Genomic DNA, 20,544 nt, shown 5'->3' with positions numbered 1-20,544 from the left:
CAAACAGGGTTGCGCTCATCCAGGGCTTCAAGCAAGACATTCTTCACAGTTAATGTTTCTGATTTTGGGTAGTTTGATGGAGTAGACAATAAACCTTTTAGTCTACGTAGAAACAGGATGAGGGAGTCTATGAAAAGTATTAAGGCAGTATATAAAGAGATGCTGAATACTCAGATAATTCAGGTATTAAGCTGGTTGTATTTTTGAAAACTATTGTGGTCCCTTGGAATCATTGTTTGTGAAATGAAAATGGAGAATAGAAGGCACTTCTAAAGTCCTTCAAAGCCTTTATAACAATTACATCTAAGAGATACGGCCTCACAACGATTGCTGTGATACAGTCATGTTCAAAATTAAAACACTCCAGCCTCGGGTGTCCTACTGAGTCCTAAAGCCTAGAGCTTTGAAGGCAATGAAACCACTTGCAGAGGAAAACCACAGCTAAAATATACACGCGTTTTAGCTGGTTAGCTGCGCCTGCCGTTTCTATTTCCATACAAATAGCTATCCAAATTTCAGTGCGAGAAATGTTAGGGGCTTTCAAATTATCCACAATCGTGCCAATTTAAAAATTTTTAAATCACCTTGCCTTCTGTGAGGAGCCAATCTCTGTTCCCATGGAAACAGAAGCGGCAGCCTCCGAGCATCTGGCTCGATTTGTTACAACTCCTCTGAACCCATCGATGGCTGCTGGCTGAAAGCTGATTCAATATGCTCCAGACCCTACGACAGAGCTCTGTTCGGCTCTGAAACACCCTCCCTTTGCTTCTTTTAGAAGGAACTATTTGAACATCCTTCCAAAAGCACTGTTTCACAGTGCAAGACTGTCCCGGTGGCGTTTTGCTTCAGTAAAAGACAACTAACATAAAGATTAATTGCATAGACTACATCTTTAACCAGTACCTAGCGTTTCATAGCAGTTTCCGATAGAGGCCTTCACTGAAAGGTGGACCCAGTCCCTGATGTTTTACCCAAGAGAAAGATAATGGTAGTCTTTGCCGTAATTATGAAGAACGTGAATGGATTTCCTTAAAATTAACATCATGATACTCTGTATATCCTAAAATTATTGTTCGTATCACAGAAATGTGGGGTCTTTTTGTGCCTGGTACGTGTTTAAACATGGTTAGCTACCACCCTTACCCCTAAAAGTGTTTCAAAGACAAAAAAAGGAGAAGAGAAATCGTGGGAAAGTGCAATGTCACAGGAGGCTTGATTAACACGAACAGTATCTGGTAGTTCTTTGGAGAGAAGTATAACCACCTTGTGAAAGAGAAAATGAAAAGATTTGGGTTTCTATCTCCCCTTCCTGTTATGACTTCAGGTACCTGCAGAAAGATACTTTTTATTTCTCTGACATCTTTTGTGTTTTACCAACACACTTGCTTTCTCCCTTCCATTAATTCAAAGGAAATAAGTGTTCATTTGCAAGTACTGCATATTCATTAGCCAAGTAGGCAATGCTTCAGTGCTGAAGCAGTTTCCACTTCTCATAAAGGACTCTTTCAGTACTGCAATTCTGGAAAGAAAGCAGGCTTCAAGTTCACAGAAACATTAGACAGAAGTTTAGGATATGCTTTGCAAAAAAAATAATCTTACCTGATTGCGACTACAGGGGGTATGCACATAGGCAACAGCTGTTCAGACTGGCATTTGCAAAGACGCCGCTATGTTTTGTGAAAAAATCATGGCATTTTTAGTTGATCTCAAACCATTGGACCTTTCTCCAAAATATACCATCTCCAGCAGGTCTGCCTCTGTACAAAATGTCCCTTCTTTAGTAATACAGTGAATTGTGTAGCATCATGGGAGGCAACAGTTTAGATTCCTTCAGCATGTTTTAGCAAATATTCTGCGTATTTGCTCATTTAGAAACATCACCAATTGTTTTATCATTTTTTTTCTGAGTACAAATGCAAAACTGTAGCAAGTCAACAGTGGACATCTGAAAGATATTTTAAAAAATCTTCAAAAAGCAAAACTTTTCTAGATAAATTATTTGCATGTTCATTACTGTAAACAGTCTGAAACATTAAAGTGTAGTTGTTTTAATTTCCAAACAAAACATAACTTACACAGTTCAGACAAATGAGTTATTTAGTCTCAATTAGCACTGTAATCCTCTACCTGTTTGAGACAACACGTACTCAGATATTTTGCCACATGCTTCTACCACGATAGCTGGAAAGAGGAACAGGGAACCGGTGGAAGCGTTTGTAGCATTTGTGCTTTTTGCAAACCTGAAATGCCAGAAATACTGATCAGCTGAAGCACACTTCAGCTAGGAAAGTGGTTATGCCTGATGTTTATCATTGGTCAGTTGTTCCACTGTTGTTACTGTCGAAAGAAAGGTTTGTTACTGGTTTTATCAAAACAATTTACCTTTTTCTTCATTTATAGTGAATTCCTTGTGGGTTGTTTTTTCAACTTCTTCCTTTTTGCTTTGATAGATCAGTGGGGCTGGTAAAATAACATTCTTCATGAACGAGTATTTCCTTACGCCTCCATTCAGAGACGTTGGTACACATCCATGTGAGCAGCATTTATGCAGCACAAAGGATTCTGCTTTAAGGACCAAAGTCTTGTGGCATTACCCTTTGTGACTTTTCTTCTTGTGAGAAGGGCACAAAGCACTTCACATCGGGCACCACCCTCTGTATATTTGTAGATACGTATAATATACGTGTTATAACAAGAATGACTTCTACCTTAAAACCAACACTGAGATCAGTGTTCACCTTCTGAGAGGTTTTTCTTGTTAATTCTAGCAAGCTCTGTCTTAAGACAGAGGAGGAAAGGATAGCTTGTAGTTGGAAATGCTGCATACTCAAAATAACTTAAAATATATAGAAAAATAAACACACGTTGCCAAATGGTTTAGATAGGATCACTTTAAACAGGATTATTTCTGCCTCCTGGTCTGTGCAAGGCAAGTCTCCACTTCAATCTCCTGCTCCAAGCAGGGCTAACTTCAAAGGTGGATCACATTGCCCAGGACGTTTTTGAGCTCTGACTATCTCCAGGGTGGAAATTCTTCCACCGCCTCTATGGGCCTGTTTCGGTGCTTAACCACCCCTCCTGTGAAATTTTCATCTAGTCAGAATTTCCCTTGCTGGAACTTGTGACTGTTGCCTGTTGTTGCTCCGCTGTGCACCTCTGAGAAGTCTGGCTTGTTTATACCAGCAATGTAATTTTGCTTGTTCTGTCACCCATCCACTTTCCTTGAGATGAGCTGTGCTTTCGGAAGGATGTGTTTTTGTAGATACTAAAGGTATGAGCTGCTTTGTGTTCTGGAAAACTTTGCAAATCTAAGCTCCGTAATATTGATACTTCACCTACTTGCTGTCATATTATTCTCCCTTTGCCCTGTTCACCTGACGTTTTTACATGCAATGTTTGTTTAGAAATCAAATTTTGCTAGATCCTTGATTTTATAAATGGAAGGATTTTGGAACAAGCAGAGGAATTTTGTTCTCTTCATTGAGTTTAGCTAGTATTTGTTGCTCTGAAAGTCTCTGTCACTTGGACATCGTCCAAAGAATCGTCCTAATGCATATTCCTACAGAGCTGGGGACTGCCCTTGAATCAGGGATAACTAATTTTGAGGATGAGGATGAGGTTACCTTGCCAACAAGAACGCTCAGTCTCTCTCTAAGAAGCCTGGGTGGTTATCACCAGCTTTTACCAGCTTTAATATTTGAATTTGTAGTATTCTGCATGTACTGCTTACACAGTGAGATCAGATGTAACAGGCCAGAGACCTTCAGTACAACGTGCTGAGGTAGGATGCCTCTTCACCTCAAACCACAGTGTATTGGCAATGTGATACTTAACCTTCACCATCTCTCTTTTTGTTCTTCTAAGTCAAAGCTAAGGTTTCAATTTTAAGTTAGATCTTCTTGGCTTTTTTCGGACTGGCTGTTTTGAGCTGTTCCAGCTGACCATAACCTGAACTGTGCTCATAGAACTTCTGCAGGTAGAAGTTGCGCTGTTTGACAGGATAAAGTCTGATACTTCAGAAGGGGATACCGGGATGAAATGTAACATAGCTGAATCTGCTCTTGCTTTCTGAAGTATCCCTACAGCCTGTTTTTATTTGTTTGGTGAGGTTTGTGATTGGTGAGAAAATGATAAAAGAATCAAAGTTCCAATAGCGGTGGGACAGACAGGAACACAGAGAGGCTGCCAAAGTATTATGTCCCCATGAAACCAGGCAGAAACAGCCCCCTGGTTCTTCAGCCTGTCGTCTTGGCTATCAGAGTAGTCTCTGCTGCGTGTGTTGCTGGAGTAGACATAGAGACATGTGAGGAAGAATAGGACTATTTAGTATGCCTCTACGAGGTCTATTTGATCTGCAGGATACAGTGGTTGGAGGTTTTTTCAAAACAAAACATCAGTTTTACACGACAGAACAACAGCGCAAGACACAATCCTTTGTTCCAGAATGTCTTCAAGTTTGAGCACATGTGGTTACAGCTAAAGTTTGGATGTTGTGGAAAACCTTCTGTCAAACCTGGCAGAGGGGAGGCAGCTACCAGACACTGCTCTCAGCCTTCACCAAACAGAGAAACTCTGAATTTTCTGCAAAGAGGGCCAACAGGAAACTTAAAGACTAGGCTAACCTGGGTTACTCTGTGTGTTACTTTGCAGGCTCTGGTAATCCCAAATTCAGTACCAGTTGTTCCTTCTACAAATATATAGAATAAATTATGCCACGCGGGAATGCTGAAAATCTCTGCTCTGACTCATTAAAACTGAAGTTTCTATTTAATTTCTGTCTACAGTGAAATGGGCGAAAGTTCTAAGAGATACTTTGCTTCACTGCACTTTTTCTCAGTACAGTTACAAAATGCTAGGTAAGGGACTCTGTCAATGCATAACCCTGAAAATCCCGGAGCTACTCTCCTGTGGAATATTTGGATAGACACCACTGAATGTTAAGTGGTGGATTCCCAATTTGGGCAACCTGAACACTACATTTAAACTATCAAAAGCCACAAATCTTTATAAGATTGTGAAAGCACTATGAGGCTTCTAATCCTAAAGTGAAAGCAGCCTAATTTTAAAAACATTATCAGAACTCAAAAGAAGTCTACATTAATTTACTCTAGGAATTACAGAAACGTTCAACAGAATCAACATTATTAAAGGATTGAGTTTAGCACTTCTCCAAATCCGCATTTCAGTTACATTAACAATTATATTGTTTCCTTTTGAAGTACTAGTTTTCTGTGCCCATAAAATTACGTTAAGAGCTGCAAAGCGATGAAAGCTGTAGTTCTATCTTACAGTCAGCTAAGCTCTAATAATACCTAACATGATCTGCTTACAGAAATATTAAAATAAGCAATAAATTGGATGTTTGGCACCAACTCCGAGATGTGGACTGTATAAATGCTATGCTGTTCGGTATTTTACTAGTCTTGCTATACCTCTTCTTATTCTTGGTTTATGCAAATTATTGCCATCCAGCAAATGACTTTGACCTGAGTCAAAGAGCAAAGGACAGAGGCATCCTTCCAAAGGCATTCTTTATCCTTGTTTTGCAAGTTGAATTTTCAAGTTGATGACAACGTTTTTAATACTGAGTATGCAGTTGAATCTGTCATTAGGATTTCTTTAAAAATGCCATAAAGAATAATAACAAATGGGCAACTTTGGTATATTTTTAACCAACAAAGGTGACAACAACTTCTTTAATGTTCCTGGACACACTGGATTTAATTAGACCTTTTTTTTTTTTTTTTTTAAATCGGATCCCACCACCAGCATGGCAATAGCTGTACTCACATTCCCAGGAACGGAAATAAACAAATACGGGTTGAAAAAACCCCAACCACTAAAATTGAAAAAGCGTTTTGAATTGCTATCACTATGATATCTAAAAAAATACAGTAAAAGTATATGTAGTTTTGTTCTGAATCAAAATTGCTAGCCTTCTAATGGTGATACTTCAACACTTATGTCGAAAGGAATTTCCTGTTGGTTCTGAGAATAATTAAGAGTGGTATATTGGGAAAAAGCAAGGCAGAACTAGTTGCTTTTACTAAATAAAAAAGAGTCGGGAGGAAGGAAAACGTTCGTCAAGAAGAACATTGCAAGAGCATTACAGGAGTTAGTTACCTAGGAATTAAAAAAACCCTAATACACTCTACACAATCTATTCTGCGAGGCTTTGTCTTTGTTTAGAATACTCAGCTAATTTCTGTGACTTTCTAGGAGATAAAAAGCGAATATATGTACTTTCCTAAATTGAATCTGTCGTGCCATTAACGTTTCAGACTATTTCAAACAATCATATAATGGGACAGTACTTACTTTTATGAATGGTTATTGTGGAGCTTTCAACCCAAGTTAACTTTTAGAGGTTATTACTACAAATATTATGTAATGCCTTGATGCTTTAGAGTTCCATATATCCCAAATAAAAAAAAAAACCACACCACAATTGCTTTTGCAAACTTGTCCAGAAAATGCTAAATGCACACTTCGCTTTTTTTGAATCTTCTTTAGCATCTAGATGAGATGATGTGTCTTTGCTTTATACAAGCTAAGAATGTTGCCATTGTACATTGTTCACATTTCAAGGAGTAGCTACGGGTGACCCACAGCAAGTAATAAATGGACAAAACACAGAAAGACAGAATATTTTAAGTTTTAATCCAACAAATGAAGACGGTCTTAACACTGCAAAATACCATTGTATTGCTAATGCTGTAGAATTGTACATTAAAAACAATTATTGTCTATAGATGTAAAAATAGCAAGTTTTATGATACAATAAAACAGTATAGAAACCATTTAAAATTAAGTAGAAACCTCTTAAACAATTGAGGCATTTATCTAAGTGTTTCTCCAAACGTATTAAATAAAACACAGTTAATACTGACTCTAAACATCCCCCCGTCTTCCCCACTCCCCACCCTAACTAAACTGATTCGAAAAAATAGTAGTCTCTCCGTTACTATGTTTTGCATTCTTTCAGAATCATTTAGATTCTCCATTTTCTTCAAGTACAGTAGAACAACTCTTCACAATACAGTACTACCCCTGAAGTAATTTATTTCCCAATGCTATATAATTTTGGAAGTAAGTATTTAAGATTAATTTTGAAGGCTAGAAGAGGCCCAAGGAAGTCTGCAGGAGGGCAATTAAATTTTGAATGCAAATTATTTACACAAACATTAGTGTACTGTAATTACAGCATAAAGCTTGCAACATAGCTGATGGGTACTTTTAACAAAAGCTCCAAATGAAAGAAAGGGAAGAAAAACAGATTACAAAATAAATAATCTAAAGCTCTTCATGGTAGAAACGTTCATCGTGAAGCTGCCTACCATAATCCGTTGCTTCACTGTTAAGAAACAAATCCTGGTTCTTAAGAATTTCTGCTTCAGAAAGCTTTTTATCATCATTCAAATCCATTTCTTCAATAAGGTGCAGAGCCTTTAAAATAAATGAAACACCATGTGCACAGTTAATAGGTATGAGCATTTATAAATAATGCTTTTGGAATGGCTTTGTCAAAGTCCTGCCACAAGACCATTATTTGTAACAAGCTAGACAAGAATTTACATTCAGAACAGAGCCTTTCCTTCCTCGGTTTGTTTCCCTTTGCCTATTTTATTTGGTGGCAAAATCGTAATATCAAATCTCTACCCTCACTATCAATTTTAAAGCAACAAATCAATGTCAAACCCATAGCTTTACTTTGAGGGTGGAAGACAGTATTAAACCAGCAAAGATTAATCATATTTCTGGAAGCACTCGTAGTCCTTGAAATCCACAGGCGAGTGGATTTCACGAGGATCCACGTCTTTAGTGTATGAACTGCAGAAAATGCAAGCTTAGCATGTCAGCTAGAGACCCCTGTTTTCAGAGGGCTCCTCTGGACATTCAGCCACTGAATGACAGCCATAATAGCAAGTTCTCGATGTGTGGGACCTCAACTAGGATTTGAGCCAATACAGTCTTCAAGTTGAGCATTCTCTTTCAGAAGCGTGCACCTGTTATCTCTCAGTCACATATTTACCCTGTGTCTGACAAGAGAAGCATCGTTTACAGGTTAAGCTGCAGGCACTCTTGCCTTCAATTCTGGAGGTGTCTACTGCTAAGCCATTTTTTATTTCCTGAACCTGTGGAGACTCACTTTTCCATCATACATGCATGTTAAAAAAAAAAAGAAAGTAGGGATAGAGATTTGCAGCTGGATATTCTGTATCTATTTATGATTCGCAAAAATGCTCCATGGCTATAATTCATTAAAATCTAACTGGAAAGTATTTGATGTCCACCGTGAAAAAGGGTTTTCTACCTCCAACAGTGGACGAGATAAGCCATCTGTGCATAGGAACTTCAACTTTGGGTAGCAATTCATGTTTTCCCTCATTTCCTGAAAGCAAAAGCTTGTTTTTCTGAAAAAACTTTTAAATACTAAATCATGACAACGTCAAATGAAACTGCAAGTTAAAACAATTCTCAGATTTTTGCTTATTTATATATTATAAATGGAGGGAAACAGCAGTAAAACAGAAAACCAATTGCAGAATATTTTAGTTGGAGCTTATTCACAAGTATTACATAGCTCAAAGCTAACAAGCTAGTACAGCAGCTCTATTGCACCTATTATTTCTGAGAAATAAAGGAGTCCTAGTATTACATGTTTTTTGTTTTTATTTGCTAAACATCTACAAATACAATGATTTAGAGAATCCTTCTGTTCCTACTTTTTCTGATTGGTTTGGCTCAATATAACCGCTTAGTGACTTTTTTTAAAAATTAAATATTACTTACATTTAAGCTGACTATATCACCAAAAAGGACTGAAGAAAATAACAGGGACTAACGTCAGCCAAGCAGATTTTAAAAGCACTCTGCATGGCAAAAGCTAAAAGATTATTAAGACAAACATCTTGGTAAACACATATCAATCCTGGGAATGGAACGTATAGTAATTTTTCTATTTTTATGTTATTTAGCTACCAGGTTTCTCAAGTCATTTTGCAATGCCAAAATGAAACTGCAACATTCAGCTTTCAAACAGCAGTTTATGACTTAAGTCGATCTCTTTAGGATTGATGAGCTTGCTAAGCTCTTTTATTAACTGAAGAAAAAAAATAGCACATTAGAGAAATAAATAAAAAAACTGATTTCTTGCAGAACTGGGCTATTACTACAGCATGGCCTTGCCGTAAGCTAAAATTAGAATGAATAGTGAAGAACTGCAAAAAAAAAAAAAACCAACCAAGCAAACCAACATAGGTATGAATAGACTCAGCACCACACAGAATTCATGTCAGTTAGAACAGTATTGTTGCTGTGAAGTAAGAACCAACCACCCTCAAGAGTCAGATGTTAAAAAAAGTCCATGCAAAGGCTTACAGATCCACATTTAGAAAAATACTACTAGAGCAATTTAACAGCTTAGCTTCCTACAAGGTTCGATACGTGAGCACCCAGTGCTGCGTGCTAGCCACACTGCTTTTTCTGTCACCAAGAGAGCTGAAAAAGGAAGAGGTGGGACCTCAGTAATGAGATGGTCCAACACAGCAGATGGGCTGTGCCGTTTGACACAAAGCATCTCCTGTCTTCACCAGGAATTACTGAGGCATGGGAAGACCTGTTGGTCCTGCCATTCTGAACACCAAAATCCTCCAGTGCAAAGGAAAGAGATTTGGACAAATTAAGATAAAAATTTACTAGCAGGAAGGCAGAAATCCTCTCTACTGCAGATGACGACTGTAAAGTCTGCTTACTAAAATAGGTTGTTCTGGAACACTCAGTGCTTCTACTGCCTTCTACAAAAAAATAAACTAAAGACAGCTAAAATGAGAATCCATTTAAACCTATTACAGCATTCTACCCCTGATTAAACCATTTTAATTATCATCATCAAAATTTGCATTACAGCATCTTGAATCATAGAATACTTCCATTTTCTTCTACTTATGAAAGGACAAGTTTTTAGTTCTACAAATTATGGTGATTTATCCAGTTAGAAGAATCACGACCAATTTTTGTTTTCAAAATTACGCTGTCAGTATGTAACAGCTTCTTTTAGTAGTATATCTCATTAGATTTCCCTACAATAACTAAAAAAAAACCTGATTAAATCAAACTAGATAACCTATTTAAACATGTAGAAAAGCACTTTGTTAATTTACAAATATTCATACAATTAATAGGAACTTCAAGTTTGCCTAATGCAGTTAAAGGACATGCACTCTTTGTCAAAATGAAAAGACTAAAAATATATGCAAAGATCTACTAAAGCATTCTTTTTCATTTACCATGTCTGGTAAATCTGAATGCATCTATCATTTTGTTGTGATACTTTCAGAATTCTACTGCATTAATTAAAATCTAAACAGCAGTCAAAACACATACCTCCTCTTGCGCAATACCCTGATTATTAGGTACTATCCAAGACAACAGCTCTTGAGGGTCGAGTTTTCCATCATTATCCTTGTCATAGTCATTCACAAACCGATCCTTCTCAACAAGTATCCATTCTGGATCTTCCCTTGCAGCTAGTAAGACACATTTGTCAAGTTTAAAGTCACTCTTTACCTTAAAGCAGATGTTTTCACCTTTTCTCCTAAGCAAATTCACTTAATCTCATAAAACATAACATAAAAGTGATTTCACTATACAAAGACAAGCCTTACAGACCAGTCCCAACAGATTAAATAAATGCATCTGTCTACATATGAAAAACATACTTGTATAGATTAAAACAGAATTTAAAGCTAAGGTAATATTAAGATTGTAACTTTACAGTTAAACTAAGTGGACATTAAAGTCAAGGATTACCATCAACTGAACTGTTTATTTTAATATATCCATAATTACCCAAATTGATAGTGGAGAAAGCATACTTTATATTGAATGTGCTGCCAAGTAGATGGTTTCCATTTACTGGTTTTATTTATTTGTTTATTTGTATACTCGATTTATACTTACCCTATGCACTGGTATTGCATCCTGCAACCTAGCCAGCAATCTTAAACTTGTCTCTAACTCTTCAAGAAATTTAGAAGCAATTCATCAAACTGATCTTTCACCATTGATAAACATTGTAGACAAGCATGAACAGATATTAAGGCTTCCTAAACCTTATGGAAGTCAAACGTTGTTGACATCACAAGCAAATAAGTAACAGTTTAAAAATAATTAGGTTTCCATTATAAAAGAAGAAAAAGAGTGAAGTCTCTCCTCTTCCTTTCTGACATCTAGTTTACAAGTAGATTATCCCTTAATGTCACAGTTCACCATACACTGTTGCCCAAAACCACAAGATAATTATGAAACAAGGCCTACCATGCAGTTTATTAGTCATTTTAAAGTGTGCTCCAGGAACACTGCAGAAGAGGTGGCCATTTGGAGAAAAGCTGAAGTAGCTTCTACAATTATGGCTGATTCTGAATTCTTGCTAAAAAGTTTTAATGACAAAGCTATTATCTTCTCTACTACTGCAAGGACCCTAGCAACAATTTCCCTCCTTTCTAACAACTTCGGATAGACTGGCTTGGAAAAGCTTTTTTCAAGTCAGAGCAGGAAAAAGATAAAGAACCTGTAGTTGCATGAGAGATACATTGTTTTTGATGGCTCTGGCAAAGAAAGATGGTAATAAAAGGTGAAATTCTAGATGGTTGATTGGAGTGAAGAAAAACTGACTATTCCCCTATTTCTCCATATCCTCATGTGGCTTAAACATTTTCCCCAGCTAGGATGCTAGTCTACACTTAAGAATTAGCACTCCTTAGGACCAAGCAGACCTTCCACATGCCTCAAGCTACTGGTCTTTTTGGAACTGGAGGACTTATTTGCCCTATCTTGTAGCAAATCAAATACAAATAAAATATTTATCTATTAGCAACATAGCTAGAGAAAAGTATTGATCAACACCAGGTGAATGTCCTTTTTCTTGTTAAAGAAGGAATAGAGCAAGTTTAAGGAAGGGCAAGAGTGGAAAAAAAAACCACGAACAGTGAAAGCAGATAGGCTTTCGATATCTGGTACAGTGAATGGATTCCTTACATTTCCCCTGCACCTCTCTTAAAACACACACAGCTTCAATCCTTCTAAAGCAAGGCTGACAGCTGCCTTCTTCAACTGATAAAGACCAGGAAAGTTTAACCTTACATTCATGCTGGCTGGTTTCGCAGATGTGTTCAGTTAGCAAAACTGCATCTTATTTCAGCTGCATACCTAGTGATGAGGAATATGCTTCAGTCTTTAGGAAAAGAAGTAACTTGCAAGGAAACAGTGGAATGGGGCTATCTGCAAACTCTACTGCCAAATACATACAGGGCAGACTGAAATAACAACCTACTATGCCCAGTACCAGGAAACTGAATTATTCTAAAACACAGGATAATGTTACTCAGAGCCTGTAGGTGGAGATGTAAAAAGCTGAAAATAAAGGTGCATACAATTCACCCCATTCCAAAAGCTTTTGTGCAGTTCCTTCTTTCATGGCCCTGCCCTTTTTCCTTACTTGGGTCTCTTCTGTAATCACCAAGGAATTCTTCCAGGCTAACAAATCCATCACCATCTTTATCATGTTCTTCTAAGGCCTCCTGAATGACAAAGTCCTTTTGCATACATACAAAAAGCAAAACATCAATTTGTGAAAAACTAGCATCTTGTAATCAAGAGAAACAGCAATAAATCATTTTAGAGCAATAAGGTATTCTTTAAAGCAAAGACGCGCTCAATTCAAATCTGCTTTTCTGTTTTATGCAGACTAGTGCAGTAATTGGTTCCTGTGCAACAAAACAGATCTGCTCTTAAGAGTTTAGCATGTCAGGTTTTATGAAAACCAAATCTGAAAGGTGAATCCTTCAACATAATTCTAAACTACACAAGCTGATAAACATGAATTTGTACAAAGCTGTATCATCTCATCTGACTTTTCTTTTTTCATGTGATGTATTCACTCATTTGCATTTTTGCAACTTTACGAAATTGTTAGGAAAACTGGTTGGTCTTTTGGTCCTGTGAAGCCAGCGTGCCTGTTCTTGTAGTTCTGTCTTTTCTTGTTTGTCCATAATCAACAGTTATGCCAACACAAACAGAGGCTGTGTTTGCATGGCGCTCCTCCTGGCAGTTGGCTCTGCAGCATCAGATAGCCAAAACTGAAGGCTCTACTGCAGAAAAGCACCAATGTACTTTTAACTGGAGTCAGCTGTCCACACTGAGCTGGAATGACACCAACAGTCACAGCAGTGATGAAACAGATGACCAATGACATTTCCTGGCTGAAATAATCATCCCCCAAACTCTGACCATACTATAGTCAATATTAAAGCTTCAGACAGGCTTGGATGCTCTTTTTTGGCATTGTGTCACTTTAAGCAAAGTGAGAGTAACTGGCACTTGACCTTTTCCTGTGCAAAGAAATCTTTCCTGTTAAGTCCCCGTAACTAGAACTGAACTCTCAACTAGGCATGAAACTTCCTCAAGCTAAAATCTCACTGATGTATTTCCAACCTAACAGAGTTTAGACAGAGCTATGTCAGTCCAATCCCAAAAGTTTGGGACAGTTGTGCAGTAATAGTTCTTGAAACAGGTTTCAAAGAAAAGCACTGAGCTACTGCTCCAGTTCCTGAACTCCAGCACTGGATCCACAACACACGATCTGATTTTTAATTTGGTCTGTAAAAGCAATACACGTAACAGCTCAAAAGCACGCTTCCTGTAGTTCTGGGACTGAGCACATGCATTAAAAAGATGTTGCATCTGTATACGCAGGCTGATAAAGATACCCTCCTAAATCTTACCGTCATATATTCCACTTCTTCAGGATGTTCAAAAGCAACAAATTCATCCACATTTAGATCAGGAGCATCATCTCTATTAGCTTTTTCAAAACGTTTTTTCTCCTTTAAATGAAGCTTAGAAAATAGATTTAGTTAGAGCACTTAATGAAAAGGAAAAACAGCATTATAGTAGCTGGCTGTAAGCTCATTAGAATATTAATTGTTTCACATTACCTTCTTGTATTACACTAATGTTATATTTTCACTAAAAAGAGCTCATCCAGAGCAACAAGAACAGCACTTTTAATAAAGGTAGTTTTATTCCAAGTATCGCACAAAAACTTCCTTTGTTTCAATTTAAGGAGACATTTAAAACACTCTCTTAGCCAAGGCTTCAAAAACACAAAAGGGAGATAATGAAAAGACCAAGAATTCTTGTCTTTATACATGCTTCCTCTTCTAAAAGTCACAATTCCCAAACTAACCTAGTGGAGTACAATGATTATAATTAATGGTAGCCATTGCAAATTCCAAAATCTACATTTTAAGGACATTTTACCTTCTGGATCTAGATCTCATTTATACCAAGGGCTGTTTGTAGTTCAAAGAAGGTCTTGAAATACCATATATGTAAAATGTCTTTTCTGAAGCCATTTTAAATGCTGAAGGATTAGACAAATTCCTTTAATACAAGACTGTTGTCCACTACATCTGAACATATTTCAAAGCAAAGTCACTTCTCTAACTAGTTTTAAGTATAAATATTAGCATGCCTTTTAAAGATAAATAATAACCACAATAAGCAGGCAAGTTCTTATTTCTGGATGTCTTGCACTTCCTGTTTCCGTATTCCAAATGTGAAAATTTTTTTTTTCTTGTTTCATTTTGTACAGTCTCTTTAGACAAAATAAAGACCCACACCATTGATAACTGGTCTCTACTCAAAGTGCATGTGATGTGAGCTGTAAAAATTTTGGAATCCCATGATTAAGTGTGTTGTGCTATGAGTGTGACTCTGATCTGGATAAGGGAGTGGCCAGCAAACCAGAGATCACAAATACTTTAAAAATAACCATTTGAAATTGTACTACTTAGTTTATATTCCATTTATTGACACTTCTCTCAAAATTAGGCTAACCTGATTAATACAGAGCATAACATGTAACAAATAAAGTATAATTATAAGATCTTAATTATTCTGCAAAATAATTAAATGTACTCTTAGAGAAAAGCTGACCTTAGCTGAGAGTTTAAACAGGAAGGAAGACAATTCAGAAGGACTGACTACAGAAAGCATTAGACTGTAACATAAACTTGAACTATTGAGGGAAAAAGTCTATTTTCCAGTGTTTTTTGAGAAGTGATGAACAAGGCTGCCACCTTCTGGTAAATTCATATGTTTACTTGATGTCAATTCTAAATCAATACCATAGTCTAACTCTTCCATTTTGATTAGAGCAGGATCACTCATTTCTAAAAGTAAGGAAAATGCTGAAGATGGCTGACATATGATGCTTGTACAATGCTGCTAATTTTGCTCTTTACAATATATGTTGAGAAAGTCAGCAAGCAGGAAAACCTAGCAAGCAGTCAAATACAGTATACCATAAATAAGTGAGTAGGAGTTCTAGCTCAGCATATATATCTATGATGGCAGTATCTCAAACATGGGATCAGTATTTTGACTGGTAGTTCCATTTAAAGTCTTGTTTTATTTAAAAGCTATGTAATTATTCAGTTAAGTGACCTTCAAAGCTTTACAGTTTGTTTCTTCAGTGTGTAAAATCCCCTGCCCATTGTCTAATTTAGCTTCACTTCTGCCAACATCCTGTATTATCTACTACTACTTTACTAAAAGCAGCGAAAGCAATCCTTACAGAAAAAAAACCTCAGGCTAGAATAGTCTAAAAACTCACTTATTCTCTTTTTGGGAAATATTTACAGGTACTTACAAACATGTAAAGGAAACAAGTTTTGCTATGTGGTGATTCTTGGTGAACCTCCCTGCCTCTCTTGCCTCTTTCCTTTCCACTCTTGAGTATTTGCTTTCATATGAGATTAATCCATAGCTTCTGTTGTTTATACATCCCGTTTTAGGTATCAGAGTTGCATTTTGATTGCTAAAAATGTCTGCGCTGCTATTGCTTTCTCTGTGGGTCTCTAATGGACAGAAAATGTTAAAGCAGGCAATATTTATACCCCACACTGGGTACTTGAGAAATAACTGAAAAGGCAGATAGAACAGTGCAATAAAGGAGGGTAAAGAGTACAAGGGTTTCCTTTACCTCCAACACCAGGGGTACTGGCCCCCGCTGAAGGCAGGACACTGGTTAGGCTACAGACCTAATCTAATAGATTGCCATCTTGTTTTAAGACGATGGCTGGAGATTGTGCTCTGTGATAAGACTGTCAATAGGCTTACACTCCACTTAGCTAGCAAAATATACTCAGGAGGTACAATCTCATTCTGTCTTTGTTTTTTTGGTAGCAGCTTTAATACTCCATTACTTTCCTTTAATTACTCCCCTATCTCAGATAGATGAAAGTGTTAAAACATGTGCCAGATGCTACAGTTTCTCTACCCATCTTGTTCCATCACAATAAACAAACATTGCTGCCTTTTGCCAACAGCTTACAGAAACTGATGCTGAAACATTTTACCTGTCGAAATGATTCTTCTTCTTGATCCTCCAGGACAGTGTTCTCATCAAAATCAATTACACGATCATACATTTGCATATTATACTCCTTCCAAGACACTAATCCATCACCATCTTTGTCATAGTCGTTGAAGTGTTGCTTAGCTTCTTGCGTAACATAATGTTTAAAAGACTGCTGTATCCAGGAACTCAGCTCATCTGTGAAAATCATAAAAAAAATAAAAAAAATCAGAATCATCTGCACTAGAAAAACATAAAGATATCACAGGTCTGTTCAGTCTGGAATATACTCTGCAATTCAGATGTAAACATATAGGCAAGAGGTTAGTTAAAGCAAAACAATCTGTTTCCTCTATGCTATGGCTTTTTTCAAGCTAACTGAACGAGGGAATAGATCACAGCTACAGCCTTCAGTTCTTCTTTCGTAGTACTATTTCCCCATTGATACCCTTAGGCTAGAGTTACATGGTTACTTTAATCTGGCTTATATTGGTGCTGCCAGAAAAAGTGTGATGGTGTGATGCATCCCTCCCTGATATGCATGGGAAGTAGTAGGAAAAAATGATTACAGATAGAATTCATACAGCTGCATAGTGAACCGGATCACTCAAAACTTATGCCGTAAGAAGGAAGATTCTTAGTTTTCAGCTGAGAAAGTACCCTTATTCAGCTCACTGGGACCCGAACAAGCAAAGCAAGAAGTCTGCCCATTTTGGTGTCTGCTGACATATTTATGTCAGCTTGAAATGATTATGTGGCCATGTCTTTTCAAATCTGAAACCAACCAACAGTGTGGCACCTTTTCACCTTTTTTTTTTCTTCAGAGCATTATAAAAATGATGCTGAATATGGTTTAGACAGACATAACCTTGTACCCCAAAAAACATTGTTCCTATCAGTTTTGGATTTCTTTTGAAAAATCCACAAACTGAAATAAAACTAAACTCACTGCCATTGCTTTAATTACCCGAAATAAAATATTAACAGATATTTTCCCTTTACTTGGGGCTGAAATCAAGTCTTATATATTTTGGAAATGCTTTTAAGCTACTTGTTTTTATAGAAACATGGCTAAAAGAAATAAAGCTTAATATACACATGAATTCACACAAATACATTAAAGTTACTTCATTTAAAGAAGATTGGGAGAACATATTCTCTCAGTATTGTTTCAGGTGCCTGGAAGGGGAAGATGACAACTTCTGCATTGCAAAATTATATAGCTAAATCAACTCAACTGAAATCCTGCTCTGAGGAGTCATGATGACTAATAAAATCCTACAGAAATTACTACTTTGGTGTAGAAAAATCTTACAGCATTTTGTAAGTACTAAAGTATCTTATTCTATCCTCCTTGGCAGAAGTGTCAACACAACTTTACTAGGTTTATTTAAATATCTTTGAAAAGCAGCAAGAGATTTTTAAAAATGTATTTTGAATACTGAATTTGCATTACCAAAGGAACCGACTTTATAACAGATTCTGTGAATTGACTGAACATGTGGAGGCGTGCATGCCACCTTTTGTAACCACCAAGGCTTGTCCACAAAACCAGCACTGCCTTAAAAGAAACTGCAACATGATTTCTTAAAGATGGGTAACATATAATTTATAGTATGGTTTATTTCCCAGCATTTAAGGCACGAGGCACAGCCATCTGAACACATAATGTCCAGTGCCATTAATCAGAAATACTTAATGCTCTGACATTAGAGAAGCAGTATTAATAGATCACATCTTCTCTCACTGTTAGCCTGCAAAGACAGGCGCCACTAATAAGGAATAAGTTCTCAGAGTGTTTTGCAATACACTGAGAAATAACTGAGCTGAAAAAGCTTCGATACCGTAAGTTTCTTAGTGTCAAAACACATTCCACTGTGAGTTTTCCTTTGGGAAGTGGGGGGAAGGCAAGTTTCTGGTTCAGCTGAGAACCAGATGCAATATATACCATGAGGATGGAGTAAGGGTGGAATTTCTACACTTTAAAATAGACCTCTTCCCTTATAGCCTTCACGTTGTGAACGGCTTGTTGTTTATTACAGGGATTAGCCATCCCGCCCAAGTTATATATCTCACCTCTACAGAGTCAGATGCAGGAACACTGAAATAAGTGTGCAGTTGATTAGTTTCCGCATACAAAGTGAAAGATATTCGAGAGATACAGTTGATCTTGTCTTTAAAACCACATTTTGTCCTCTCACCTAGAAAGCTTCCTGCATGTTTAATATCATGTTAATGAAATATCACTGTTCTGGCGTTTGAACAAGGATTCTACTTCCTCTCTGTGTGTGCACGTGAGAGACTTTTGATGTGTTGTCAAAATCACAGCAAAGCAACCAAAATACATTTTCATAATGATTTTAAAAATTAAATTAAAAAAGCGTCATGATGATATACTGAAAAGGCCTGAGTTTACCGTGGAGTTCACAAGTTTGACTGACAAAAACCTGCCTGAGAAGAGACATTTGATACTATATTGTGATGAAATGATTATATGATTCCTCAGTGTCACTTAGTGTCACCAGGTATTGAAGCGCATATATGTAGTATTATGGCTGCAGGGTACTCTCTTTGCCTATTAAACTTGCTCTCTGAGTTGCACAAACAGGGTTTCAAACAGAGAAATCCGCTTGATTCCAAGTGGCTTCAGACGTGCAGGGAGCAGGTACAAGTGCAAAGCTGGTATTTGCAAGTATTGCTCTCTCACCCGTGTTAACTCACTGTGTGCTCCCGATGGCCCTCACCTCTTTCATCGTGTAAAACAGAAATCTTAGGGACTGACATATCCTCTGCATAAAGCCTTTTGGTATTTCTGACGCACTGTGCGAGAGGGTCGTTATCTTTTTCATGGAGATTCTCCACAGCGTAAGAGTCACCGGCTGTGTCACGGGGAGAGCGTATCTCTTCCTCCTCCGAGGGCGCTGGGCCAGACCCGGGACACGGACAAAGCCCAGTCCCCGCCCGCTTAAACCCCCACGCGTGCCACCAGCTCGGCTCCGGGGCACGCAACGCCCGCGGTTCCCAGGCCAGCGCGGTGCCGGGGCGCGCCCGCCGTTACCCTTGGTGAGGAGGCCGTCCGCGTCCGAGTCGATCTTCTTCACAATGGCCCTCAGCCGCCGCTGCTGCTCTTCCGGGCTGAGCCGCGCGTACTCGTCCGCCTCCTCCTGCGGCAGAGGGAACCGCGCGTCAGCCCGCCGCCCCCGGACGCCTCGGAGCCTTCCCAGCCCGGCGGCGCCCGGCAAAGCGCCCACCCCGCGGCCTCGCCGGCGGGAAGCGGCGCGGTCGGCCCGCTCCCGCCCGCCCCCCGCGCTCCCCCGCCAGCGCGGGCCGCGGGGCGCCGCCGCCCACCTGTCCGCCCAGCAGCGCCTCCCGGTCGTAGTCGGCGCGGTGCTGTCCGTGCGCCGCGCCCAGCGCCGCCAGGGCCAGGGCCAGGCCCAGCGCCAGCAGCAGCGGCCGCCGCCGCATCTCGCCCGCCGAGGAGGGGACCCGCGGCGAGGGGCGGGGAAAGGGGCTGCGGAGGGGCGGGCCGAGCGGCGGCGGGGGGCGCGGGGAGGCCGCCGGCGCGGAGGGTCGGCCCCGCGCCCCTCGGAGGCGGCGGGCGGGCCCGGGGCAGCGCGGCGGGGCCCTCGGGGTACAGCCAGCCCCGGGTGTCGCCTGTGCGAAAAACAGGCACCGGGAACGTAGAGCGAGTTAAGAACGACAAAGTTTATCGTCCTCTCTTGCCCAGGCCTTCCCTTTATGCTGTACCAGGGGAAGATACCAAATACTATCAAGATACATAGGTAATCTTCCAACTTTGAAGCATCAGTGAAGCCTGACGTGACCGTTACCAGAACTTCAGACAAGCACCAGCAAACCCTGGCACGAGGGAAGATGATCAGGAAATGAGCAGCGTAAAAGTTTTATACGAAAAAGGAACAAACGTTTCCCTCGCTTGAAGACCCAACTCACAAATAACACTTCTAACACAAAGTTAAAGGGAAGCAATGCTTCATAAATGAGTTACAAAGGTGGATCAATACAAATTTTCATAACTGTTCAAAACAGATAAAAGAAAGCTGATAAAATAAATTTAACCTCATTTACCACTCAGACAAACTAAAAGTACATTGAGTAAATGA

The 20,544-nt window shown here is 38.8% G+C and overlaps 1 protein-coding gene across 2 annotated transcripts; it reads right to left on the bottom strand.

Moving 5' to 3' along the window:
* Positions 1–6,639: 6,639 nt before the first annotated feature.
* On the bottom strand, positions 6,640–20,002 carry RCN2 (reticulocalbin 2). Of its 2 annotated transcripts, none has more exons than XM_075160425.1 (7): positions 19,772–20,002; positions 19,482–19,587; positions 16,425–16,621; positions 13,785–13,886; positions 12,500–12,596; positions 10,387–10,529; positions 6,640–7,446 (listed from the first exon to the last, which is right to left on the bottom strand). In XM_075160425.1, the coding sequence occupies exons 1-7, from the start codon at positions 19,886–19,888 to the stop codon at positions 7,294–7,296; spliced, it is 915 nt and encodes a 304-aa protein (XP_075016526.1). In that variant the 5' UTR covers positions 19,889–20,002; the 3' UTR covers positions 6,640–7,293. The 2 variants fall into 2 exon arrangements, with proteins under 2 accessions (XP_075016526.1, XP_075016525.1); XM_075160424.1 differs by having other exon boundaries at positions 13,785–13,898; positions 19,772–19,908.
* Between the last annotated feature and the right edge of the window lie 542 nt (positions 20,003–20,544).

The sequence above is a fragment of the Calonectris borealis genome, chromosome 11 (genome assembly GCF_964195595.1).
Source record: "Calonectris borealis chromosome 11, bCalBor7.hap1.2, whole genome shotgun sequence".
In the NCBI taxonomy this organism is placed as follows: domain Eukaryota; kingdom Metazoa; phylum Chordata; class Aves; order Procellariiformes; family Procellariidae; genus Calonectris; species Calonectris borealis.
This window is presented reverse-complemented; position numbering and strand designations above follow the sequence as displayed.